General features: G+C 47.0%; 1 protein-coding gene across 2 annotated transcripts in view; it reads right to left on the reverse strand.

Annotated features, from left to right (window-relative positions):
* The window catches only part of SLC12A6 (solute carrier family 12 member 6), a 108,607-nt gene extending 97,519 nt beyond the window's left edge, over positions 1-11,088 (reverse strand). The window contains exons 1-2 of one of the 2 annotated variants that reach the window (XM_073631447.1): positions 10,989-11,088; positions 6,652-6,924 (exon numbers count right to left, since the gene is read on the reverse strand). In XM_073631447.1, the coding sequence (XP_073487548.1) occupies positions 6,652-6,886 (235 nt within the window). In that variant the 5' untranslated portion in view covers positions 6,887-6,924; positions 10,989-11,088. Of the gene's footprint in view, positions 1-6,651; positions 6,925-10,430; positions 10,921-10,988 lie in introns of those variants that run through there. The other variant, XM_073631439.1, reaches the window with a different exon arrangement.
* Positions 11,089-22,722: the final 11,634 nt, after the last annotated feature.

Here is a 22,722-nt window from a genome sequence, read left to right on the forward strand (position 1 = left end):
GTGGCCTCTTGCTTAACACCTAACCAAAGCTTGTGGTAAGCATGTTACCATGGTCATTGCAAGATATAAAGCAAAAAAGAACTTTGTAAGGATGCGATATTCCTAAATAAATTACTATTCCTAATTACAGTTAGGCCTGTTCACACCAGTGAGCCGCACGGAATTCATGGCCACTGGTGTGTGCGGTGAGACAAAGTGCTGATGCGTTGATCATGGCACTTCACACTGTTTACTTTTTTTTTCACTCCATAGAACTTTATTGAAATGCCATTAGTGACGTTTTAATAGAGTTCTATTCACCACTGGGTTGCAATGTTGTACTTAGCTTGGCGCTGCATGCAGTACTTTTTTAAGACACATTGCAGCATGCCGTGCTGTGAACCGGTACCATAGGAAGCAGTTTGCCTTGGCTATGCCTTGAAATAGCTGCTAGCACAATCCCACCACATCTAGTATGAACAAGCCCTTTTCAGAGGACAACTGACATGCAGCCCATCGCCTCACTGCCTGTTTTAACCTTTAAAAAGACCCAACCACCATGTTGCAGCCCCATTCATTTAAATGAGTCATGTTCGGCGGCGGTACAACTTGCTGAATGGGACAGAGGGTTTCATTTTTGCCATGGCATGTGCATAGCCCAGAATGGTTGCATGTCCTTGTTTAGCTGGGTAGTCGGAAGATGGTAAAACCACAGCTCAACCACCTGCTTTTACTTTCCCCTCGTTTCCCTCTTTTGAATGAGCCCTAATGCTTACTTACATCTTGGAAAAAAGTATATACAGTATCTTTCAAGATATAAAAGCAGAGAATGCTTAGCTATTATATGGACACAACATTCTTGTAAAGAAAGCTATGCACGCTCACTGTTTCCATGCCGAATTAAGTCTCCGCACTGTGGCTAGAAGTGGTACCCAGCTATTCTGACGTTTTAGATTGTGGCCCCTGATTCTCCAGTGTTCAAGTTTCTGCTCCATGATGTTGACTTGTGGTACTTCACTCACCCATTATGGTAACTCCTCCATGCCTGCCCATGTAAACTGCTCTTCTAGTTACCTATATTGTTGCAACCTTTCCATATCAGTCACTGACCATTTGCTCCTACGTTAGCCCTCATTTGCACGGGCCTCCTGCATCTGCTTTATTTAAATGCAGGAGAAACTAATCTGGAAATAATAAACTGTATCTTTACAGATCAGTTTCTACTGCTTTAAGGCTGTAGTAAAGCCTGCTTTGTGATTTTTACCTACAGGTAAGCCTATAGGGCTGACTAAATATGGACCAATCTTTGGACGGATTTAAAGGGATCTTAATGCCAAAAATGTATAAAATGGCAGCTTTTCCAATCCTTAAAGTGTTACTAAGCCCACAACAGGAAAATCAGTCTGTATATGTAGTAAATCATGCGTGTTATACTCACTGTGGAATCTAAGGAGTTAATCCTCTGCATTGTGTGAAAAGGCTGTTTGACCCTGTCTTATCTCATTCTCCCCTTCTTCCACTGTCTCCAATCCATCTCCTGATAGAACAGTGCCTTGGGGGCACTCTGCACATGCTCAGTTTGGTGTGTATTGCTAGAGAGTTTTTTTTCTTGGGAGGGTGCATATGATCAGCACAGGGCCAATCAGCACTCAGCCAATTTAGGCTTTTTAACTGGTTGCCGCCCACCCACTGTCAAATGACGGCGGGGCGGCTCTTGTTCTGGGACACCATCATATGGCGGCTGCTCTCGCGCATCCGCGGGGGCGCGCAGTGTGGCGATCGTGGCCGCGCCGTGTTGCTAGGACATGGCGCGGCCCCGATCTGTGTAAGGAGCCGCGTATGCGGCTCTTTAACCATGTGATCGCCTGTGTCCAATCACAGCTGGTCACATGTAAACAAGGAAGTGCCAGTAATCGTCTCTCCTCGCCTCACAATGACAGAGTGTGAGGAGAGGAGAGCCGATCAGCGGCATCTCCTCACAGGGGGACATTTAGGGATGTAATCAGGGCACTGATCATCAGTGCCCTGATTACAATAAAGAAATAAAGTGTAACAATGCAGTGCCCACCAATGCCAGCATACAGTGCCCACCAGTGGCAGCAATCAGTGCCCACCACTGCCCACAAGTGCCACAAATCAATGCCCATTAGCCATGCTAGTCAGTGCTGGCAATCAGTGCCGCCTATCAGTGCTGCCCATCAATGCCCATCACTGCTGTCCATCAATGCCCATCAGTGTCGCCTATCAGTGCTACCCATCAATGCCCATCAGTGCCCATCTGTACCGCCTATCCATGCCGCCTATCCGTGCCCACCAGTGCTGCCTATCAGTGCCCGCCACTGCCGCCTATCAGTGCCCACCAGTGCTGCTTATTAGTGCCCATCAGTGCCACCTAACAGTGCCCATCAGTGCCACATATCAGTGCCCATAATTGCGGCATATTAGTGCCTCCTCATCAGTGCCACCTCATCAGTACCCATAATTGTCACCTCATCAATGCCCACCAGTTCAGCCTATCAGTGCCCATCGGTGCCACCTCATCAGCGCACATCAGTGAAGGCGAAAAATTACTTAGTTACAAAATTTACTGACAGAAAAAAAGTAAAAAAACTTTTTTTTCCAAAATTTTTTGGTCTTTTTTTTGTAAAAAATAAAAAACCCAGCAGTGATTAAATACCACCAAAAGAAAGCTTTATTTGTGTGAAGAAAATTATTAAAAAAATTGTTTGGGTGCAGTGTAACATGACCGCGCAATTGTCATTCAAAGTGCGACAGCGCTGAAAGCTGAAAAATGGCTTGGGCATGAAGGGGTTGTTAGTGCCTGGTAGGCAAGTGGTTAAATTTATTTTCACCCTGTGATCCAGCCAGTAACACGCTTCTGTGTCAGGGTGTCTCTACTGTAAAGAAGAGTAACGGAGACACCTTTGGAGAGCAGCACTGTCAGTCAGGGTAGAAGGTAGTGGCTTCATCTCTTCCTCTCTTCCTCTTCAGACAGGGACTCAAATAGCAGCAGGAGCAATTGACTTTTGCTGCTGTCAATCAAATGCAGTGAAGAGGAAGTGGGGGCCTGGGCTAAGCCCCGCTGTGTGTGTCTATGGAGTGCGGATCCATAGACAAACAGTTCTGGAGTGAGCAAGCACCATGTGTCCCTATAGCAAACAGTCTGCAATGGGGACAAACAAAGAAGAGGAGGAGCCAAGATCATCGGCAGGGGACCCAAGAAGAGGAAGTTTTGGGCAGCTCTGTGCAATACCATTGCACAGAGCTGGTGAGTATAACATGTTTGTTATTTTAATTTGAAAAAAAAATAGACTTTAGCAACATTTTAAGCACATTATTGATCTTTACTGGCAAATTGGACATGAAATATCAACAGCTTTCTTTCCATTTTATCTTTTGTTGGAGTCATAGTGTATGACTGTTAAAAATATCCAGTTTTTGTGATGTAAAAAAAATGAGACAAAGATAAATAATTTCAGAACTTTTTCCACTTTTTAATGTGACCTATAAACTGTACAACCAGTTGAACAACAAACTGAAATCTTTTAGGTGGATGGAAGTAAAAATAAAAAACTAGAATAATATGGTTGCATAAGTGTGCACACCCTTAAACTAATACTTTGTTGAAGCACTTTTTGATTTTATTACAGCACACACACACCTTTGAGTCTATCAGCATGGCACATCTTACTTGGCAATATTTGCCCACTCTTCTTTGCAAAAAACATTCCAAATCTGTCAGATTGCGAGGGCATCTCCTGTGCACAGCCCTCTTCAGATCACCCCACAGATTTTCAATGGGATTCAGGTCTGGACTCTGGTTGGGCCATTCCAAAACTTTAATCTTCTTCTGGTGAAGCCATTCCTTTGTTGATTTGGATGTATGCTTTGGGACGTTGTCATGCTGAAAGATGAAGTTCCTCTTCATGTTCAGCTTTCTAGTAGAAGCCTGAAGGTTTTGTGCCAATATTGACTGGTATTTGGAGCTGTTCATAATTCCCTCTACCTTGAATTAGGCCCCTCCACCAGCTGAAGAAAAACAGCCGCAAAGCATGATGCTGCCACCACCAAGATTCACAGTGGGTATGGTGTTCTTTTGGTGATGTGCAGTGTTGTTTTTGCGCCAAACATATCTTTTGGAATTATAGCCAAAAAGTTCAGCCTTGGTTCCATCAGACCATAACACATTTTCCCACATGCTTTTGGGAGACTTCAGATGTGTTTTTGCAAAATTTAGCCGGGTTTTGATGTTTTTCTTATTAAGAAAAGAAAAAAGTCTTGCCACTCTACCCATAGTCCAGACATATGAAGAATACGGGAGATTGTTGTCACATGTACCACACAGGCAGTACTTGCCAGATATTCCTGGAGCTCCTTTAATGTTGCTGGCCAGCTTTCTTCTCGTCTTTTCACAAATTTTGGAGGGACATCCAGTTCTTGGTAATGTCACTGTTGTGCCATATTTTATCCACTTGATGATGACTGTCTTCACTGTGTTCCATGGTATATCTAATGTCTTGAAAATTATTCTGTACTCTTCTCCTAACTGATACCTTTAACCATAAGATACCTCTGTTGCTTTAGAAGCTCTCTGCGGACCATGGGTTTTGCTGTAGGATGCGACTAAGAAAATGTCAGGAAAGACCTACTAGAACGGCTGAACTTTATTTGGGGTTAATCAGAGGCACTTTAAATGATGGCAGGTGTGTACTGACTCCTATTTAACATGAGTTTGAATGTGATTGCTTAATTTTGAACACAGGTACATCCACAGTTATAACAGGGTGTGCACACTTATGCAACCACATTATTTTAGTTTTTTATTTTTACTTCTCCCTCTAAAAGTTTTCAGTTTGTTTTTTAATTGAGTTGTACAGTTTATAGGTCACATTAACCACTTAAACGGGCCATAGCCGAATGATGGCTACAGCACGTCGGATAACTCTGGGAGGGCGTACTGTGACATCCTCTCAAAATCCCGCTCCCGCGCGCCCACTGAGGCGTGCAACAGGATTGTCCTGCTTCGTGGACCCGGCGCATCATGGATTGGGGTAAAGAGACAATTCCAGCAGCGCTTTACCATGTGATCGCTCCATCCAATGATGGAGCAATCACTGTCAACAAATCGGCGTCATGTCCGGTTTTCTCCGCTGCTCACACTGATCGTGTTAGCAGAGAAGGGAGAAGCTGCAGCGTGAGGCTGCGTGAGTTTTTTCTTTCCTATTCAAAGTGCCCAGCAGTGCCCATCTGTGCTCTACAGTAACCCATCAGTGCACATCAGTATCCAGCAGTGCCACATCTGTGCACATCTGTGCCACATCTGTGCCACATCTGTGCACAGCAGTGCCGCATCTGTGCCCCATCAGTGCTCTAAAGTGCCCCATCAGTGCCCTATTAGTGCCATGCCAATGCCCTAGCAATGCCCCATCAGTGCACATCTGATGTTAGGCCTCTGTATGTGGCCAGGCTGTGTAAAAGTCCCACACATGTGGTACTGCCATACTCAGGAGGAGTAGCAGAATGTGTTTTGGGGTGTAATTGTAAATATGGATATGCCATGTGAGAGAAATAACCTGCTAACATGACAATTTTGTGAAAAAAAAAAAATCTTCATTTTGCAAAGAATTGTGGGAAAAAATTACAACTTCAAAAAACTCACCATGCCTCTTACTAAATACCTTGGACTGTCTAATTTCCAAAAAGGGGTCACTTGGGGGGTATTTGTATTGGCTTGTTAGGCCTTTTTCACACTGCCGCAACTTGAAAGTCATGTGATTTTACCACGATTTTGCAACCGCGATTTTGACGCGATTTCAGGGAATGCCTATGTAAACTTGAAGTCTATGGACATCAACTCGCATTAAAGTCAGGCCAAAGTAGTACAGGGACTACTTTGAAGTCGGTGCGACTTGAAGTCACACAGATATGAATGGTTATCATTGGGAATCATGGGGTATGACTTGTCATGCAACTCTGATGTCCAAAGTTGCAGGAAAAGTGTGAAAGGGGCCTAAGTGTCTTAAGAAATGAGATAGGCCATCGGTACATCTGCTGTAGTCAATTTTCAATGACTGGCACCATAGTTTGTAGAGTTTATAACTTTCACAAAGACACAATAATATACACTGATTTGGGTTATTTTCAGCAAAGATACGTAGCAGAAAAATTCATATTTTTGGAAAATTTTTGGTCTTTTTTATTTAGAGCGCAAAAAATAAAAAACCCACTGGTGATTAAATACCACCAAAAAGAAAGCTCTATTTGTGTTGAGAAAAGGACAAAAATGTCATATAGGTACGGTGTTGCATGACTGAGTAATTGTCATTCAAAGTGTGAGAGCACTGAAATGTGAAAATTGGCCTGATTAGGAAGGGGGTTTAAGTGCCCAGTGGGCAAGTGGTTAAAGGTGGAAAAAGTTCTGAAACAATTTATCTTTGTCTCTTTTTTTTTTACATCACAGAAACCTGACATTTGAACAGGGGTATGTAGACTTTTTATATCCACTGTATCTGCATCTGGCCAAAAGCCAAAGACAATACGATTGTATAAAACTGTATCAGATTATATCCACTCAGGATGTTTAATATATTGAAATTATATTTTTCACATGTACTCAAATTACCATTTGATATATGATTCCTTTGTGTCTCATTGTTTCACATTGTGGCTTACCTTCACCACTGTCCATTGGGTTTGATGTCCTCTCACTATTTGGATCCACAGCAGTGGTGGCTAAAGAGCTATCACTGTACACATCACTTCGACTAGCATCACGAACGCTGTCCCTTGAGCTGAATCGGACTCGAGAAGAGGAGCTGAGATCTGGACTGGTATCCGATACACCACCTAGATCATCCATCTTGGTCGGGGTTACAGTAAACCTCACTGACGCCATTTTGGGAGGCATTGGCGCCAACTCCTCGCTGTTCGCGGCCACCTTTACACCTAAACAAGTGATATATAAAAGATGTTATTATAGGCTATATATGAAATCAATAAATGCAGCCTTTCTCAACCATTTTGTCCCAAGGAACCCTTGAAATAATCTTCAGGTCTCAATAAACCCCTGCTAACACCAATTAACTGGGGTTCAGAAAGAAAACTGCCATTTACATTGGTGGCCATTGGGAACAATGCCCCCCTTACAGTGGTGGTCAGATTGCCACCCTTACAGACACCTTAAAGATCACTGGTGTCATACAATTGGTTCTGCCAAGTTGTGTTGGATCCTGGAGCGATCTAGACACCATCATATGGAAGGTTAATCAGCCACCACTCCAGAAAACCCTAGCAACCTGTGGCGGTAACCTACAATTCCATGGAACCCTGGTTCACAATGAATTAATAAATGTAACTAAATTATATCATTTTCAGAAACAAATAAGCACAAATTAATCACTTTCAAAATATAAGCAAACTAAAACCTAATGAAAGCCTTGGAGAAAAACTCCTGTTAAAATCTATTCATTAGGGGTCAGAGGAACAACTGCCCTTTACATCGGCATCCAGGGGAAGAATGCCCCCTTTGCAGTGATGGTCAAGATGCCACCCTTACATACAACTAAAAAGATTGTTGGTGTCATACAACTGGCTCTGTCAAGCTGAATTGGTCCTGGAACTAACCAGGCAGCATCAGATGGGATGTCAATCAGCCACAGCTTGGTGAACTCCTAGCAACCTCTGAAGAAACCCTAGTTGAGAATGGCAGAATCTAATGAAAAGGTATAATTTTCAGAATCACAAATGAATCACTTCCATCATTAAAGCAAACTACCACCTAACATCAGCCTTGAGGGAAAATACCTGCAAAAATAAATGTATTAGGGGTCAGAGGAACAAACGCCCCTTACATTGGTACCCATTGGGATGAATGCCACCCTTACATACAGCTAAAAATATTGTTGGTGTCATACAACTGGCTCTGTCAAGTTGAGTTGGTCCTGAAACTACCCAGGCAGAATCAGATGGGAGTTCAATAAGCCACAGCTTGGTAAACCTCTCAAAACCTCTAGAGAAATGCCTGCAAAAATCAAACTATTAGGGGTCAGAGGAAGAAATGCCCCTTACATTGGTATCCAGTGGGAAGAATGCCATTTTTACATACAGCTAAAATGATTGTTGGTGTCATACAATTGGCTCTGTCAAGTTGTGTTGGTTCTGGAAGTACCCAGGCAGCATCAGATGGGAGCTCAATAAGCCACAGCTTGCTGAATCGTGGGCAACCTCTAGAGCAGGGGTCTCAAACTGGTGGCCCTCCAGCTGTTGCGAAACTACAAGTCCCATAATGACTGTGCCTGTGGGAGTTATGCTTGTAACTGTCAGCCTTCTAATGCCTCATGGGACTTGCAGTTTCGCAACAGCTGGAGGGCCGCCAGTTTGAAACACCTGCTCTAGAGGAACCCTAGTTGAGAATGGCAGGATAAATCTAATGAAAAGGTATCATTTTCAGAATCACATGCAACATTAATGCAAACTACCACCCAACATCAGCCTTGAGGAAAATGCCTGCAAAAATCAATATATTAGGGGTCAGGGGAGCAAATGCCCCTTATACTGGTATCCAGTGGGAAGAATGCCTCCCTTACAAAGGTGCCATCCTGACAAACAGCTAACAAGGTCATTGGTGTCATGCAACTGGCTCTGCCAAAGTGGCTTTGGTCCTAGAACTATCCAAACATCATCAGATGGGAGGTCAATCAGCCACAAGTCAAGTCTAGGTGGTTTCCCATTTCAGGGAGGAGTAACTAGCGCCGCCAGGGAACCCCAGAAGAGGAGGATTGGGGCCACTCTGTGAAAAACTAACTGCATAGTGTAGGTAAGTATGACATGTTTGTTTTTTGAAAAACACGAGGGTTTAGTAACCCTTTAAAGTGATTGTAAACTCTCTGTTTTTTTTTCCTATAAAATAAGAAACATGTTATACTTACCTGCTCTGTGTAGTGGGTTTGCACAGAACAGCCCGGATCCTCCTCTTCTTGGGTCCCTCTTCAGTGCTCCTGGCCCCTCCCTCGTGTTGAGTGCCCACACAGCAAGCAGCATGCTATAGGGGCACCCGTGCCGAGTCACAGCTTCCTGTGTACATTCAGACACGGAGCCCTGACCCGGCCCCGCCCCCTCTCTCCCCTGATTGGCTAGCTGACTTTGATTGACAGCATTGGGAGCTAATGGCGCGGCTGCGGTGTCTCAGCCAATCAGGAGGGAGAATCTCTGATGGCTGAGACACTCGTGGACATCGCTGGAAAGAGAAGGACCTCAGGTAAGTGTTAGGGGGGCTGCTGCGTACAGAAGGCTTTTTATCTTAATGCATAGCATGCATTAAAGGGGAGTTCCAGTCGTTTGTAAGTTTATTACAAGTCAGCAGCTACAAAAAGTGTAGCTGCTGACTTGTAATAAACAGACACTTAACTGTCCCATGGTATAGTGATGTGGCCGCCTGAAGCCTCGCTCCTCTCTGCGGCGCCATCATTGCAAGTGTGGGCACCCAGCTGTGACAGCTTGTCAGTCGCGCTGCGCTCTCCTAGTGGCCAGGCAAACTTCTGGGACCTGTGACGTGTCCCAGAAGATTGCTGAGAGTGAGGGGCCGCCTAGGGGGAGAGGAGGCGTCGTCTAGGTGGGGAGACAGAGGAAGAAGGACGTGGGACAGGAAGTACCTGTCAAAACCAGGTACCCACTCCCCCCCCCCCCCAAAAAAAAAAATTACATGCCAAATGTGGCATGTACGGGGGCGAGGAGTGCTTAAATCGGACGTTCAAATTTTTGGGTGGAACTCTGCTTTAAGATAAAAAAACTTCTGAATTTACAATCCCTTTAATACCATAAATAATAACATTATTAGATTTTTACTGCAAGAGTATATAATTAGCTCGGCAATTCTATAGAGAAAAGCTTAAATAATGCATTACAATTTAACTAAGCCCATTCGATTCTAGTTGACTAAAATGTACTGGAGATTTTAGTTGACTAAAATACAACCAAAACAATTCAGATGACTAAAATACGGCTAAAACTAAAATGGCCTTTTAGTCAAAAGACTATGACTAAAACTAAATTGAAATTTCATGTCAAAATGAAGTGGTTCCATAGAAGCCTGGTTGAGAACGGCTGAAAACATGTAATTCAATGGTATCACATAATGACAAATGAACCCTTTCCAACATAAAGAGCAAACTAAGACGTAACCTCAACCTTAACCACATTAGGCTAATATGAAGAGTACACATATCTACGTATATATATATATATATATAGAGAGAGAGAGAGAGAGATATGTCATTGCCAAACAGGTCTTTAGTGGACAACCAAAGATATAAGCTAACCTATACTCTAAAGAGAGACAAGTCCAGCCTACAAGAAGCCACCATAGAACATTATAGAGGAAAAGCGGTTTCTGGACAGACGGAGAGCTGAAGAAAAGAAAGAAAAGCCATAATAAGACAAAAAAAATGTATTACCCCAAAAGAAAGCGAAAAAGGGAAGTTGTTGGAGCGGAAGCACCAAGAGCACAGCTTTATCCAGGAATCAGAAGAGTGAAGAAGATGAAGAAGGAGACCAATCCAGCCTGGAGCAGTGATGAAGGATGACAATAAAGTCCCATACAAGGGGGCAGCCAATGAGAAGAAGACTTGTCTCTATTTTGGTATATGAAGGAAGGGGGTGACTATAGGTTGTGGGTGGGGTGTCCAGTATATTAGAAGGTAAAGGGGCGTGTAAAGAAACACACTAAGAAGGGGATTAGTAAACAGGCAATGAAGGAGGGTGACAGGGACGGGAGGAATGGAAACCCCCAGGCGGGTGTCAGGAGGAAAGGAACAATACAATAACACCAGGCAGGGGAGCAGCTGCAGAGACGGACGCGCGCATGCCCGCTTTTATATGTATAAAATGCTAGACGGAGCCGGTGCAGGAGAAGTGCGTGGGCGCGCCTGTGAGAAATAATGATAGGGGAGCGCGCTTCGCTAGTCGAACGTGGTCGTGTCCGCGCAGGTCGGGGGCGCGCTCAGCTGGTGTACCGTAAAGCGGCTTCGGAGTGGGGGTTCCCGGATGGAGGAGAGGATGGGGCTCCTCTCTGTAGAGCTGCTTGCTGTATAGATTGTGTCAGTGAGAGATAACTGGTGCCTGAGGAAGTACAGGAAGTGGGCTGTCAGTGAAATGACACTTCTTCTGGTCTATGAGCAGACACAAAGGGAAATGCTCCAACACAAGGCACCAGATGGAGGGTGTGGAGCCTTGGCCTGTGCACTCAGCACAAGGCACTGTTTAATGTACAGCTCAAGTGTGCACACAAATCCTTCTGTACATGTGAACAGTATAAATTAGGTGGCTCTGATGATGTCTGCCCACCTTTGGCTGCTGCAGGCTTGTTATATATCTTTACTTACTCGGGCAGCCCTCTCTTGTCAGCACTGAGCAGGGCTTTATTTTAAGAGAATAGGTACAGAAACTCCCACCCTTCTGAGTCACCCCTTGTCTCCGCCCCATACCCACCTCTGAGCACCATCCCTTGTCTCCGCCCCATACCCACTTCTGAGCACCATCCCTTGTCTCCGCCCCATACCCACCTCTGAGCACCATCCCTTGTCTCCGCCCCATACCCACCTCTGAGCACCATCCCTTTTCTCCACCCTATACCCACCTTCGAGCACCATCCCTTGTCTCCACCCCATACCCACCTCTGAGCACCATCCCTTATCTCCACCCCATACCCACCTCTGAGCACCATCCCTTGTCTCCACCCTATACCCATCTTCAAGCACCATCCCTTGTCTCCACCCTATACCCACCTTTGAGCACCATCCCTTGTCTCCACCCCATACCCACCTCCGAGCACCATCCCTTGTCTCCACCCCATACCCACCTCTGAGCACCATCCCTTGTCTCCACCCCATACCCACCTCTGAGCACCATCCCTTGTCTCCGCCCCATACCCACCTCTGAGCACCATCACTTGTCTCCGCCCCTCTGAGAACCATCCCTTGTCTCCACCCCATATCCACATCTGAGCACTGTCCCTTGTCTCCACCCCATACCCACCTCTGAGCACCGTCCCTTGTCTCCACCCCATACCAACCTCTGAGCACTGTCCCTTGTCTCCACCCCATACCCACCTCTGAGCACTGTTCCCTGTCTCCACCCCATACCCACCTCTGAGCACTGTCCCTTGTTTCCACCTCTGAGCTCCTTCCCTTGTCTCCACCCCATACCCACCTCTGAGCACTGTCCCTTGTCTCCACCCCATACCCACCTCCGAGCACCATCCCTTGTCTTTACCCCCTGCTCACCTCTGAGCACCGTCCCTTGTTTCCACTCCCTCCCACCTCCGAGCACCGTTCTTTGTCTCCACCCCATACCCACCTCTGAGCACTATCATACCCACCTTTGAGCACTGTCTCTTGTCTCCACCCCCTACCCACCTCAGAGTACCATACCTTGTCTCCACCCCATACCTACCTCTGAGCACTATCCCTTGTCTTCACCCCTACCCACCTCAAAACACCATCCCTTGTCTCCACCCCATACCCACCTCTGAGCACTGTCCCTTGTCTCCACCCCTCACCCACCTCAAAACACCATCCCTTGTCTCCACCCCATACCCACCTCCGAGGACCATCCCTTGTCTCCACCCCATACCCACCTCTGAGCACCATCCCTTGTCTCCACCCCATACCCACCTCTGAGCACCATCCCTTGTCTCCGCCCCATACCCACCTCTGAGCACCATCACTTGTCTCCGCCCCTCTGAGAACCATCCCTTGTCTCCACCCCATATCCACATCTGAGCACTGTCCCTTGTCTCCACCCCATACCCACCTCTGAGCACCGTCCCTTGTCTCCACCCCATACCCACCTCTGAGCACTGTCCCTTGTCTCCACCCCATACCCACCTCCGAGCACCATCCCTTGTCTTTACCCTCTGCTCACCTCTGAGCACCGTCCCTTGTTTCCACTCCCTCCCACCTCCGAGCACCGTTCCTTGTCTCCACCCCCTACTCACCTCTGAGCACCGTCCCTTGCTTTCATCCTCTATCCACCTTCAAGCACCATCCCTTGTCTCCACCCCATACCCACCTCTGAGCACTATCATACCCACCTTTGAGCACTGTCTCTTGTCTCCACCCCCTACCCACCTCAGAGTACCATACCTTGTCTCCACCCCATACCTACCTCTGAGCACTATCCCTTGTCTTCACCCCTACCCACCTCAAAACACCATCCCTTGTCTCCACCCCATACCCACCTCTGAGCACTGTCCCTTGTCTCCACCCCTCACCCACCTCAAAACACCATCCCTTGTCTCCACCCCATACCCACCTCTGAGCACTGTCCCTTGTCTCCACCCCTTACCCACCTCCGAGTACCATCCCTTGTCTCCACCCCATACCCACCTCCAAGCACTGTCCATTGTCTCCACTCCATACCGACCCCCTCCACACCTCTGAGCACCGGCCCTTTGTCTGCACCCCATACCCATCTCCGAGCACTCTTGGTTCCACCCTCTATCCACCTTCAAGCACCATCCCTTGTCTCCACCCCCTACTCACCTCTGAGCACCGTCCCTTGGTTTTACCCCGTAGCTTCCTTCAAGCAACATCTCGTCTCCACCCCTTACCCACCTCAGAGCACAATCCCTTGTCTCCACCCCCTACCCACCTCAGAGCTCTGTCCCTTGTCTCCACCCCATACCCACCTCTGAGCACCGTCCCCTGTCTCCACCCCATACCCACCTCTGAGCACCATCCCTTGTCTCCGCCCCATACCCACCTCTGAGCACCATCCCTTGTCTCCACCCTATACCCACCTTCGAGCACCATCCCTTGTCTCCACCCCATACCCACCTCCGAGCACCATCCCTTATCTCCACTCCATACCCACCTCTGAGCACCATCCCTTGTCTCCACCCTATACCCACCTTCAAGCACCATCCCTTGTCTCCGCCCCATACCCACCTCTGAGCACCATCCCTTGTCTCCACCCTATACCCACCTTTGAGCACCATCCCTTGTCTCCACCCCATACCCACCTCCGAGCACCATCCCTTGTCTCCACCCCATACCCACCTCTGAGCAACATCCCTTGTCTCCACCCCATACCCACCTCTGAGCACCATCCCTTGTCTCCGCCCCATACCCACCTCTGAGCACCATCACTTGTCTCCGCCCCTCTGAGAACCGTCCCTTGTCTCCACCCCATATCCACATCTGAGCACCGTCCCTGGTCTCCACCCCATACCAACCTCTGAGCACTGTCCCTTGTCGCCACCCCATACCCACCTCTGAGCACTGTCCCCTGTCTCCACCCCATACCCACCTCTGAGCACTGTCCCTTGTTTCCACCTCATACCCACCTCTGAGCACCTTCCCTTGTCTCCACCCCATACCCACCTCTGAGCACTGTCCCTTGTCTCCACCCCATACCCACCTCCGAGCACCATCGCTTGTCTTTACCCCCTGCTCACCTCTGAGCACCGTCCCTTGTTTCCACTCCCTCCCACCTCCGAGCACCGTTCCTTGTCTCCACCCCCTACTCACCTCTGAGCACCGTCCCTTGCTTTCATCCCCTATCCACCTTCAAGCACCATCCCTTGTCTCCACCCCATACCCACCTCTGAGCACCATCATACCCACCTTTGAACACTGTCCCTTGTCTCCACCCCCTACCCACCTCAGAGCACCATACCTTGTCTCCACCCCATACCTACCTCTGAGCACTATCCCTTGTCTCCACCCCTCACCTACCTCAAAACACCATCCCTTGTCTCCACCCCATACCCACCTCCGAGTACCATCCCTTGTCTCCACCCCATACCCACCTTCAAGCACTGTCCATTGTCTCCACTCCATACCGACCCCCTCCACACCTCTGAGCAACATCCCTTGTCTCCACCCCATACCCATCTCTGAGCACTATCCCTTGTCTCCGCTCCATACCCACCTCTGAGCACCATCACTTGTCTCCACCCCTCTGAGAACCGTCCCTTGTCTCCACCCCATATCCACATCTGAGCACCGTTCCTGGTCTCCACCCCATACCAACCTCTGAGCACTGTCCCTTGTCTCCACCCCATACCCACCTCTGAGCACTGTCCCCTGTCTCCACCCCATACCCACCTCTGAGCACTGTCCCTTGTTTCCACCTCATACCCACCTCTGAGCACCTTCCCTTGTCTCCACCCCATACCCACCTCTGAGCACTGTCCCTTGTCTCCACCCCATACCCACCTCCGAGCACCATCCCTTGTCTTTACCCCCTGCTCACCTCTGAGCACCGTCCCTTGTTTCCACTCCCTCCCACCTCCGAGCACCGTTCCTTGTCTCCACCCCCTACTCACCTCTGAGCACCGTCCCTTGCTTTCATCCCCTATCCACCTTCAAGCACCATCCCTTGTCTCCACCCCATACCCACCTCTGAGCACCATCATACCCACCTTTGAGCACTGTCCCTTGTCTCCACCCCCTACCCACCTCAGAGCACCATACCTTGTCTCCACCCCATACCTACCTCTGAGCACTATCCCTTGTCTTCACCCCTACCCACCTCAAAACACCATCCCTTGTCTCCACCCCATACCCACCTCTGAGCACTGTCCCTTGTCTCCACCCCTCACCCACCTCAAAACACCATCCCTTGTCTCCACCCCATACCCACCTCTGAGCACTGTCCCTTGTCTCCACCCCTTACCCACCTCCAAGTACCATCCCTTGTCTCCACCCCATACCCACCTTCAAGCACTGTCCATTGTCTCCACTCCATACCGACCCCCTCCACACCTCTGAGCACCGGCCCTTTGTCTGCACCCCATAACCATCTCCGAGCACTCTTGGTTCCACCCTCTATCCACCTTCAAGCACCATCCCTTGTCTCCACCCCCTACTCACCTCTGAGCACCGTCCCTTGGTTTTACCCCCTAGCTTCCTTCAAGCAACGTATCTTGTCTCCACCCCTTACCCACCTCAGAGCACAATCCCTTGTCTCCACCCCCTACCCACCTCAGAGCTCTGTCCCTTGTCTCCACCCCATACCCACCTCTGAGCACTGTCCCCTGTCTCCACCCCATACCCACCTCTGAGCACCGTCCCTTGCCTCCACCCCATACCCACCTTCGAGCACTGTCCCTTTTCTCCACCCCCTACCCACCTCCGAGCACCGTTTTTTTTTTTTTTTACTGGCAAAAAATGTGCATTTATTTATTTTTTTAAAAAGGTGAACTTATCCAGCTGCTTTGCCTTCGAAGCAGGTTGTCGACAGGTGCAGTCTTTATTCTTCACTGCAGGTGGCACTCAACCGCAGCGGCAATGCAGTTGGGGAAGGAAGTCGGGGGATCTTGGTACCTCTATGATTTCCTCGGTCACAAGGGGGCAGCAATCAGATTGGATGTGGACGCTCCATGTGACTCTGGTGGCCACCTTGGCTCAGACAAAGTCTATTTAGGACTGCAGCTCTCAGGCTTGGCACACTTTATGTGAGTGGCTAGCATAGGGAAAGGTTCCCCGGGAGTAGGAACAGTGTAGGGACTACATCTAACTCTTTAACCACTTCAGCTCCGGAAGGTTTACCCCCCTTCATGACTAGGCCATTTTTTGCGATACAGTACTACGTTACTTTAACTGACAATTGCGTGGTTGTGCAACTCTGTACCCAAATAAATTTATGTCTTTTTTTTCCCCCACAAATAGAGCTTTCTTTTGGTGATATTTGATCAACTCTGCGTTTTTTGTTTTTTTTTACGCTATATATTGTACAAAAAAAGACCGACAATTTTGAAAAAAAAAAAACAATATTTTTACTTTCTGCTATAAAACATTCCCAATAAAACATTTTTTAAAAAATTGAATTTCTTCATCAATTTAGGCCAATATGTATTCTGCTACATATTTTTGGTAAAAAAAAATCTCAATACATGTATATTGATTGGTTTCCTCAAAAGTTATAGTGTCTACAAACTATGGTATTTATTTAGTTTACTAGTAATGGCAGCGATCAGCGACTTATAGCGGGACTGTGATATTGCGGTGGCCAAATCGGACACCTAACTGATACTTTTTGAGGACCAGTGACACTAATACAGTGATCACTGCTAAAAATATGCACTGTCACTGTACTAATGACACTGGCAGGGAAGGGGTTAACATCAGGGGCAATCAAAGGGTTAAATGTGTTTCCTGGGAGTGATTACCAACTGTGGGGGTGTGCTTTGACTGGGAGATTGTAAAGATCCATGTTCCTGATCAGCAGGAACACAAGATCAGCACATTCACCTTTCACAAAACAGCGGTCTGCCTTGTTTATATAGGCAGACCGCCGTTCTGCCATTCTCTTGAATGAGCGGCGGCTCCCACTGACTAGCTTCCACTGTGTCTAATCACAGTGGGAGCGGGTCGCCGGAAGTGTCAGATCACATACTAGTTAAGTAATCTGTTGCAGAGCGGCTGTTCTGCCGCAGTAAATCTATGGTGGGCAGTCTGCAACTGGTTAAGGAAGCCTTCCTTTTTGGGTATGGATTGCCAGGCCACATCACGCTCCTTGTGGCAGATGCTGTCGCCATCATCTACTGTATTCTTCAAACCGCTGTTCCATCGCTGTCACAGTTGTAAGTAGCTCCGGATGAGTGTGCTCCTCCCGCTGGGCCTGTGTGTCTTACTGAACTTTTCTACAATATATTGCTATTGCCAAACTTGAACTCTGCGTGTTAACTAGGGTTGCCACCTGTCCGGGATTCACCCGGACAGTACGTTTTTTTTGTTTTTTTTTTAAAGCTTTATTTAAGGAATGCAGTTTATGCAGAGTGGCAAAATAACACACATGTCAACCTAAAAAGATCAGTTATAAGCAATACGAAGAACTCTTCAGAAAAGTCCACCTAGATTAGAGAGAGAACAAATATGGTTTCATTGTTATATATTATGTCAGGAGTCTGGGTCTAAGGACTCCACAGCAGTTATAACCTGTAAATTAACCTGAACAGTAAAGGGAACTCTCAGTCCTAAAATAAGGTTAGTTTCATTGGGCTTATATAGACCAGTGGTTAGAAGCATTCATGAAAGAGAGAGACCACCTGAGGGCTAAAATAAACTTTCCTTATTTAGCAGGAGTGCATTCCTTATCTGGCAGGAGTTATCTCTCCTTGTTTAAAATGTGACTCTAGGTCCTGATTTCGCAGGGGCAATACTAAAGGATTACTGCAGTCCAAAGGGTTTTTCTCTTTTGTAAGAAAACAGAGTAGATGACACCTGAGGTGTCCAAGGGGGAAAAAAAAAAGTAAAGAAGGACTAGGAGAGAGTAGGGGAGGGGGGGAAAGGGGGTTCCAGTAGGGTCGATGGACCTTAGCTTCAATTTCCCATAGAACAGGTCATTCATAGGTAGGATTTGTATTCATCTGAAAATCAGAACAGATTCCTCCATCCGTTGTATGTCGCACACCCTTGTAAACCATTGTGATACCACCGGTGGAGATTGTTGCTTCCACACACTGGGGACGCACGCCCTGGCTGCATTCAGGAGGTGTTTCAGTAAGGATTTGCGATATCTCTTGCAAGACATGGGGACTAGGTTTAGGAGTACTGCTGCCGGATTATCCTGAAGGGAAACATCCGTAATCTTGTGAATGAACTGTAATACCTGCCTCCAGAAAAGGGTTAACTCTGGGCATTCCCAGAAGATGTGAAGAAGTGTGTCAGTTTGATTACCACACCTCCAACACAATGGGCTATGTCCTGGAAATATTGATGCAAGTACAGACAGAGTCCTGTACCATCACGTCAAGATCTTATAAGTGATCTCTTGATATTTGCTACACAAGGATGATTTGTGTGCAAAAAGGAGAATGCGGTTCTTTTGATCCTCAATGAATGTGATGTTAAGATCTCTCTCCCATTTCTTCAAGTATGGGGGGTCACATTGAGATATGTGGGCTAGAAGGATGTTGTAAGAAAGAGAGAGAGATTTCCATATAGGCTCATCTCCCAGGCACAGACCCTCAAAGGGCGTTGGCTGCCTTCGAAAACAGCCGTTATCGGGGAGGGATCGGATGAGGTGTGAAAGTTGAGAAATCTTCCATTTATAGGAATTAAGGGTAGGATATAGGCCTGTGAGATCAACCCATTCTGAGGGGCCAAGAAGGGAAGAGGCTCTAACCAGCCTCTGTTCTGGTTGGATACAGAAGGATCTGTCCGAGAGACCTGGTATGAAGTCTGGGTGCCCAATTATGGGCATTAACGGGGAAGGAAAGCTTGCCGTTTCTGCCATCCTGAAATATCTGTGAAGCTCCTGTAGAGTGGGTTCGATTAATGGATGTGGGGAGGAAAATCAGGAAAAACTAGATCCACTCCAAGGTAAACCCGCGAGGGGAATTGGCACTAATTCCTGTTTCAGGTGGACCCACAGCTTATGTGGAGAATGTCTGTACCAGTCCACTATTCTGTACATGTGAATTGCTGTATAGTATAGGGCGGGGTCGGGAAGACCTACCCCTCCTCTGATTTTTGACTGCTGTAGTAGTGATCTCCTAAGCTGGCTTGCCCTGCCATACGTAGTTAACGAAAATTGAGTGCAGCTTACGAAAAAAGCTCTGTGGTATCCTAACTGGTAGTACTTGCAGGAGGTAGAGCAGCCTAGGCATGACATTCATCTTTAAGCCCTCATGCACACAGGCTGTTAAAAAAACGTTATGAAAACGCCAGTATCTTTGCAGTGATTTTTTTAAACTTTTTTCAGCGTTTTTCAGCGTTTTTGCAATAGCGTTTTTTAGCGTTTTTGAGCGTTTTTGAGTGTTTTTCTGCGTTAGCGTTTTTGAGCATTTTTTTTTTTTTTTTTAATTTTTTTTTTTTTTTTTTCAATGGATCAAAAATGCTAAAAAACGTTGGTGAATGACATTTTTGAGCGTTTTTGAGCGTTTTTCAGCATTAGAGCGTTTTTACAGCTGAAAAACGTCTCTCAGAACCCACTGGTCCTGGGTTTTTTTTACAGCTTAAAAACGCCTATGCCACTTGCAGCTCAAAAACGCCTAGGTGGGCATGAAGCCATAGACTAACATAGACAGGCCTTTTTAAGCTGCAAAAAAAGCTCAAAAAAGCAGCTGTAAAAACGTCTGTGTGCATGAGGACTAAAACGTTGCATCTACCAAACCATGATATTGCCAAGTTCTTCCATTTGTCTAAGTCTGAGGAAAAACAGTTCAGAAGAGGTTGAAAATTTAATCGGTAGATGAGATGTAAATCAGATGGAAATTTAGTACCTAAATATTGGATTGCCTGAGGAGTCCACCGGAAGGGAAAGTTGCCACCAAGGCGAGCCTGAGAACTGGGAGACATGGAGACGTTGAGTGCTTCAGACTTTTGTAGGTTGATTTTAAAGTCCGACAGATCACCATATTGGCGTATCTCTGATAAGAGGACCGGAATGGAGGTATGCAGCTCTGAGATGTAGAACAATAGGTCATCCGCATAGGCAGCTATTTTGTGGTGGTACGAGACAATTTGAAGCCCCTTAATGTCAGGGTTAAGCCTATCGTGTTGTAGTAGGGGTTCCAGAGAGAGTATAAAGAGGAGTGGGGAAAGGGGGGCACCCCTGTCTCATTCCATTACATATAGCAAAAGGACTAGAGTCAATTCCGTTCACCCTGACCGTAACGGCGGGGGTAAAATAAATGGCAGAGATCCAAGACTTAATGGAGGTCGACATCCAAAGGCGTCGCAGGGTGGCCAGGAGAAAAGTCCAGTTCACCCTGTCGAATGCCTTTTCGGCATCTGTAGACAACAGGATGAATGGGGTGTTGAGATATTTGGCCATTGCTACTATGTCTATCATCCTGATCGTGTTATCTCAGGCTTCCCTATTGCATATGAATCCCACCTGATCCAGGGGGATTATACGTTGGAGAACGGACCCTAATCTTTTGGCTAAGATTTTTGTAAACAACTTAAGGTCACAATTAAGCAGTGAAATGGGCCTGTAGCTCGCACAGAGAAGTGTGTCTTTCTCAGGCTTAGGTATAACGGTGATGCTCGCTCGTAGAAGGTCCTGTGGCATGTTATGATTGTCTAATATTGCATTGAAGGCGATGACGAAGTAGGTTGCTAATTGAGCTTGGAATGTTTTGTAGTAGGCAATTGTGAAACCGTCGGGGCCGGGTGCTTTCCCCCTCGGGGGCCCCGCTATGGCTCTCACCAGTTCATCTGTCGTTATAGGTTGTGAGAGCAGATCTACTTCCTCAGCACTGAGAGAAGGCAGATTAGCTGCCGCAAGGTAGGCATCCATCGTCTCCACCCCATCCTGGGACCAGTCCACTGAAGGGTGGAGGTGTAGGTTGTAAAGAGCCTCATAAAAAGCACGGAAGGACTCCGCCATTTCCATGGAATCATGAGTTCTAAGTCCTGTGGGGGTGGATAGGGCTGGGATGTAGGATAAGTTCCGTTGGGTTTGAATGGCGTTCGCTAGTGTTCTGCTACATTTATCTCCGTACTCATAGAAGGTTCTGCGCACCTTTAGAAGGCTGTTTTTAGATTGGAATAAGGAGTGTTCCTTAATTTGTTCTCGAAGGTTGTGACTTCTGCTTCAAGAATCTTATCTGGGTGTGTTTTATGACGTTTTTCGCAGTTGTGGAGTTTTGCCAGCAAATCAGACAGTGTTTTTGCCCTGGCCACCTTGAGTCTGTGGCCATGCTTAATGAGCATTCCTTTAATGTAGCACTTATGTGAAGACCATGTAGAGAGAGGCATAGGGACCGAGTCTTTGTTGCTCTAAAAAAAATTCTAATTCCCGCATGATATCTACTTTAACCTCAGGGTCCTGAATGAGGGCTTCATTAAGTCGCTATGTGGTTGATTGGTGCTGGGTGTTGTAAGGCTATTCCTATGGAGATCGGAGCGTGGTCTGAGAGCGCAATATGTCCAATCTGGTGACCAGAGGGATCGTGGCATGGAAGACTAAGAAAAGATCTATTCTAGAGTACGAGCCGTGAACCGCTGAGAAAAAGGTGTAGTCCCTCTCTTGCGGATAGAGGATACACCAAATGTCAACTAGCCGGTGAGAGTGCAACAATTCTCTGATTCGGTTTCGAGATCTCAGGGACAAGGTTGAGGAGCCAGACGAGGAGTCCTGCCGGGGATCAATGGTAAAGTTGAGATCGCCTCCCAGTACCAGAGTTCCTTTTTCCTAAGCAAGATTCAAGTGCTGAAATCTGATCTACATTCGGCAGGTACAGGTTAGCCAGGGTGAACCTCTATGACTGTAGTATACCCTTGACAAAAAGGTATCTACCCTCTTGGTCAGTATGGAGGTCTAACAGCTGCCAGGGTACAGTTTTAGCCAGGAGAATACTCGTGTCCTTCGATTTTGTTGAGGGAGACACACTGTGATATGCTGTTGGGAAATGTTTATTGTTCAGCTTTGGGATCCTGTCTGCCCGAAAGTGTGTTTCTTGTAAAAACACTACTTGGGGTCTCTGCCTCCAGAGTTCCGCCAGACAGCTGGAGCGTTTTTCTGGTACATTTAGACCCTTCACATTCCAGGATAAAATTTTCAGTGTCATTTTTAGTAGGGAGGGAGCAGGCCGTAAAACCCCACCAGAACCCGGAACTGAAGGTAACGTGAGGGGGGGGGAGAGAGAGCAGAAGTTTGTCTGAGTGCAGGAACCAAAGGGGAGGTAAGTTAAGAAAGGATACAAAAGAGGGCAAAGAAGGAAAGAGATGAAAAGAATGGGAAAAGTATAGCAGAGATGAAAGAAGGCTAAATCTCCAAATGGAGTTCTAC

The sequence above is a fragment of the Aquarana catesbeiana genome, linkage group LG01, assembly GCF_042186555.1.
Source record: "Aquarana catesbeiana isolate 2022-GZ linkage group LG01, ASM4218655v1, whole genome shotgun sequence".
Classification (NCBI taxonomy): Eukaryota; Metazoa; Chordata; class Amphibia; order Anura; family Ranidae; genus Aquarana; species Aquarana catesbeiana.